At 38.0% G+C, this 5116-nt stretch overlaps 1 protein-coding gene across 1 annotated transcript; it reads left to right on the top strand.

Annotated features, from left to right (window-relative positions):
* The first annotated feature begins 259 nt into the window (after window positions 1-259).
* On the top strand, window positions 260-4793 carry LOC136068604 (uncharacterized). Its single transcript, XM_065775965.1, has 6 exons — window positions 260-458; window positions 1328-1452; window positions 1495-3056; window positions 3146-3487; window positions 3601-4223; window positions 4336-4793. Exons 1-3 carry the CDS (start codon window positions 260-262, stop codon window positions 2581-2583), a joined length of 1413 nt encoding a protein of 470 aa, XP_065632037.1. The 3' UTR covers window positions 2584-3056; window positions 3146-3487; window positions 3601-4223; window positions 4336-4793.
* Window positions 4794-5116: the final 323 nt, after the last annotated feature.

Consider the following 5116-nt stretch of genomic DNA (forward strand, 5'->3'; position numbering starts at 1 on the left):
ATGAGAGCTATAGTAACTGCGCATATATATACGGTTACTGTAGCTCCTCTATTCATTATTTTAATAATTTCTAATTTTGCTCCTTTTTCTTTTCTCTCTCTTCTCCATCTGTAAAACCAACGCCCTCATCATCTACTTCTTCCTTTGATACACACACTCCATAGTCCACAGACAAAATAAAAAAAATCAACCAGAAAATAAACAACAAAATCAACCACAGATACCACAAAACCAAACACACCCACACATGGACACACTAATGGAGACAGAGAGTGGATTGGCACTTGTGGCGGATCGGCATGCTTGGATCGGAGTTTCAAAGAGGAGTTTCAAATTGGTGTTGTGCTTGGATCGGAGTTTCAGATGGAAATTTCAGATTAGCATTTGGATGGAAATTTCAGATCAGCATTTGAATTTCAGATGGAAATTTCAGCTTGGATCGGAGTTTCAGATCGACGGTGTGCTCCCTACTTGGATCGAAATTTTAGAGAGGAGTTTGGAATAGAAAGGAGTTTCAGAGAGGAGTGAAAATGTTGGAATAGAGAGGAGTTTCAGAGAAGACTCTAGGATAAAGTCTCGTGAGTGGAGAGAGAGGGTTTGAGATAAAATAATAATAAAAAAGGTAAGAAAATGATTATTTAAATAAAATAGATAATAGAATAGATAAATTGATGTGGGTGTTTTGTAAAAATGGGTGTGTAAAATAGAAAAAGTAGGTTTCTAGTGTAAAATAGAAGGAAAATTTACACTGATTGATGCGGTTGCTCTAAAGGTATGTTCTCTTTCTCTCTCTCCGCCTCTTTATCTTTATAGCTTTGTGTAGTGGACATCTTTTTCAAGGACCACAACATTGAATGTGATAGAAATGAAATATTTTTGTTGGTAATTATATTGTTTGTTTGTATTGTGTGTTCATTTTCAAAAAATGCTCGGGTCCATATGTTCCCATGATGCTGTTTTTCTGTGGTTGATTTTTATTTGTTTATTACTTTATTACTTTATTAGACTAAAAAAAAAAATTTAATTTGAGAAGTGGCTATCTGTTTTCGCTGTAAATTACATGCAGGATGGATGAGTTTTTTACTTTGCATGTCCACCATGGTGGGCATTTCACTTGGGGCCCTCAAAAGTATGTGGGAGGGATAGTAAATCTAGTAGAAAATTATGACCCAGATAGGTGGTCAAAAGTAGAGATTGAGATTATCTATAAGGACTTTGGATACACTGCAGTTGATAGTCTCTAGTTTAAGATGCCCTGGTGTGAACTCAGAGCATGCAAATTTCCATTAGGTAGTTAATGATGATGATGCTGTTATGTTCATGACAGACTTGGTGAAGGGTCATGAAGAGATTCATGAGTTTATTGAACATCTAGTGGATGAGCCACTTGAGTTACCAGTGGAGGAATTTGAGCCCTTAGATGTTAGACAACGTGGAGTGGAACTAGAAGGTGTAAATGCTCAAGCCTTAGAGGTTGTTGGTGATGATTAACAGAATGAAGATGTGGTTTATTGTGTTAGTAGTGAGAGTGAGAGTGAGAGTAAGAGTGAGAGTGACCATTATTATGGTCATGCAAAGTATAAAGATGATAATGACAATGATAATGAGTATGGATTTGGTAATGATGAGTATAGAGATGATTTTTCACAGTTTGATGGACATGTTGATAATGAGTACAGAGATGATTTTTTAAATTTTGGTGGACATGCTAGTGATGATTACAGACCTAATTTTTCACAGAATGGAGGCCATGATAATGAGGTAGATGCTAACCATGGAGAACCAAATGAGGTACATGCTAACCATGGTGAACCAATTGTGGTAGATGCTAAACAGGTTTATGCTAGGAGGCCTAGCAAAGAACCAGTAGCTGAGGACCAACAACAGGACCCAGTTGATAAACAAAGAGAGGAGAGTAGTGAGATTGAGGGAAATGACCTAGAGGATGAACCACAAATGCAACCAATGAATATTGGTGAAGATAGTACTGATAGTTGGGACAATGAAACTGATAAGGTTGAGTTTGAACCAGGCCAAATGGGTACTGCTGGTATCATGAATTCTGATTATGAGAGTAAGGAGCTGCTAAGTCTTGATGAATCATCATTTGATAGTGATCATTGTGACGCTTCAAGTGATGATGACAACCTTGCTGCTGATGAGGTAGGCAGCTCTATTAGGAGGAGCAGATTTCCTATATTCAAGCTAGTAGCCAAAACTAAGCATATTAGGTTTGAGAAGGATATGCTCTTTATCTCACCTAAGCAATTTAAAAAGGTTATAACTGATTATGCAGTCCACGGAGGCTGGAGTATAAAGTTTGTGAAAAATGATTTGGTAAGGACAAAAGTCAGATGCCAGCTAGGGTGCAAATTTGTTGCCTACCTTGCAAAGGTGTCAAGGGAGAAGAGCTACAGATTGAAAACGCTCAACATGGAACACATATGCACTAGGAGTTATAAAAATCCAAGGTGCACAACATCATACATTGGGAAGAAGTTAGTGAAGAAGGTTAGGAAAAAGCCAGACATAAAGCTCAAAGATATTCAAGATGCTGTGCATGAGAAGTTGTGGTGGATATAAGTGCAGGCAAAGCAAGTAGGGCTAGAGAGAAGGCTCAAGATGTTGTTGATGAGGCTTACATAGCACAATTCAATCAGCTTTGGGAGTACTATGAAGAATTGAGGAGGTGCAGCCTTGGAAGCATAGTGATGATGAAGGTGCATACCGTTAATGATGGTGATTTGGCAGCTGAATAAGGCTTAGTAGTTGGGGTACCATATTTTGAAAGATTGTACATCTGTCTGGATGGTTGCAAGAAAGGCTTCTTGGCTGGATGCAGGCCAATCATTGGACTAGATGCATGCCATTTGAAGACCCAGACAGGTGGCCAACTGATGTGTGTTGTTGGCAGAGATCCCAATGATAAATACTTCCCCTTTGCCTATGCAATTGTTGAAGCTGAAACCAAGGACTCATGGACTTTGTTTTTGAACTTATTGCTTGCTCACATAAGGGATGGCCAGAGATGGGTATTCATATTTGATCAATAGAAGGTGTGTACTGCCCTTTTACATGCATTTGATTTTAAATGTTGGTGGTTAGGAGCTTTAGCAAATATGTAATACATGTTTGTTTTTTGCAGGGATTGGTGCAAACCTTTATTGACAATTGACCACAATATGAGCACAGAATTTGCTGTAGGCATTTATACAATAACTTGAGGAAGAATCACCTTGGTATACTTATTAGAGACCTCTATTGAAAAGCAACCAAAGCTACTTATCGACAAGAACATGAAAGGGCAATGAATGAACTCAAGGAAGTTGATGAAGATGCATACAAGTGGTTGTAGTCTCACTCAACAACTATTTGGGCTAGGCATATGTTCAAAAGTGATGGTCAAAGTGAGACAGTCCTGAACAACATGTGTGAAAGCTTTAATAGTAGGATAGTTAAATTTAGAAGCAAACCTATAATCACCATGGTAGGCCATCTATACAATTTGATCATAATTTGTGATTTCTAAATGTGCTTTATATAAATGTGCTTTAAATGTGCTTTGTGATAAATTCCCCCTTTCTCTCTATGTGGTTGCAGCTTGAATGCATTAGGTTGTATCTAATGACTAGATTTCAAGCAAACAGGATTTTGAAGGTAAATCAGAGTTGCGTCCTAAGATAAGGAAAAGACTGTGTAAGGAGAAGATGGCTTGCAACAGGTGGCTAGCATGTTGGGCTAGTCATACCAAGTTTGAAGTGAAGAATGACCTGGAAAGTTTTACTGTGGATTTAGCTGAATCCAAGTGCAGCTGTAGGAAGTGGGACATAATTGGCATACCATGTGCCTATGCCATTTGTTGCATCTTTTTCAATAGAGAAGATGCTGAAAAGTATGTCCATCCCTGTTATAAGAGGACTACATACATTACTTGCTATAAGCCCATTATAGATCCCATCAATGGCTAGAATATGTGGACAACCAGCGGTCTGCCACCTGTGTAACCTCCTATCAAAAGAAGACTTCCTGGCAAGCTTAAGAAGAAGAGGGCTCAGGAGTTTGATGAACCTAGAAATCATAGAAAGAACAAAGAACTAGAAATTTCCAAGCAGTGCAAGGCATGTGGGAAGTTAGGGCACAATAGGAGAAGTTGCAAGGGATAAGTAGGAGGGAACTCCTCCCTACCTAGGAATGCAAACCAAGTTGGAAGGATCACTAGAAAGGTAAATTTGGTCGTGTGTTGACTACTTACTATGTGGCTTGCTCAATGATGGTTATTTGGTTTGTTGATTACTATGTGCGTTGATTACTTACTTATTATTTAGCTATTTGCAGGCTACTAAGAAGGGCAATGCAAACAATCCAACTGCTGGACCACCAACTTCCAATGCTGAGCCAACAATACATAGTGCACCACCAACCTCTAATGCTAATGTGTTCACAAGTGCACCTCAACCCTAAATTGATATCCAACCTAATCCAAGGCAAAAGAGGCAGAAGAGGAGAAGGGCAATCACCTCTAAGATACTCAATGCAATTAGAAATGTAGCAATATATATGGAGGCAATGAGGTTTGCTGGGAGCTAGTCCTTTGTCCATGGTCCCAGGAGATAATCAAACTGATGATGACCCTTTTTTTTGTGTGCTTTGTGTTGAGGGAAATATTTTGTTGTTTATGTTACTACCTGAAATATGGCTTTTTGGTACATATATGTAAAGCCTAAACTAATTGGCTATTTTAGTGTATGTTGTTTAAGGGTAAACATCTTAACTCTGTTTTGTAATTGCTGTGGTGCACCAAAATTTGACATTTTTAAGTAATGAAAGTGATGTTAAGCACATAAAGTGATGTCATGTGCTTGTTTTACAATTTTCCAATTTTTAAGTCCACAATTAGGACCAATAACAGGTCAAAAATGCATACATAGTAGGTACAATATTTGGTCAAATATGATGAATTCATGATTCGATACAATAGAACTTTATTGTGATGTTAGGTCCACATTTTCAACCATAACAGGTAAAAAATGCATACATAATAGGTACAACAACACTTCAAAGTGGTGAATTCATGTTGAAAGTGATGTTGGTCCAACCAAAATTTGAAAGTGATGTT

The sequence above is a fragment of the Quercus suber genome, unplaced genomic scaffold (assembly GCF_002906115.3).
Source record: "Quercus suber isolate HL8 unplaced genomic scaffold, Cork oak 2.0 scaffold_124, whole genome shotgun sequence".
NCBI lineage: Eukaryota > Viridiplantae > Streptophyta > Magnoliopsida > Fagales > Fagaceae > Quercus > Quercus suber.

Excerpts from the sequence above, each read along its gene's own strand:
- LOC136068604 (XM_065775965.1), top strand. The coding sequence starts at position 260 with ATGGAGACAGAGAGTGGATTGGCACTTGTGGCGGATCGGCATGCTTGG. Across the intron at positions 459-1,327 it reads ATCGGAGTTTCAGATCGACG|ACTTGGTGAAGGGTCATGAA; the intron begins GTGTGCTCCCTA and ends TGTTCATGACAG. Across the intron at positions 1,453-1,494 it reads GTGGAGTGGAACTAGAAGGT|AATGAAGATGTGGTTTATTG; the intron begins GTAAATGCTCAA and ends GATGATTAACAG.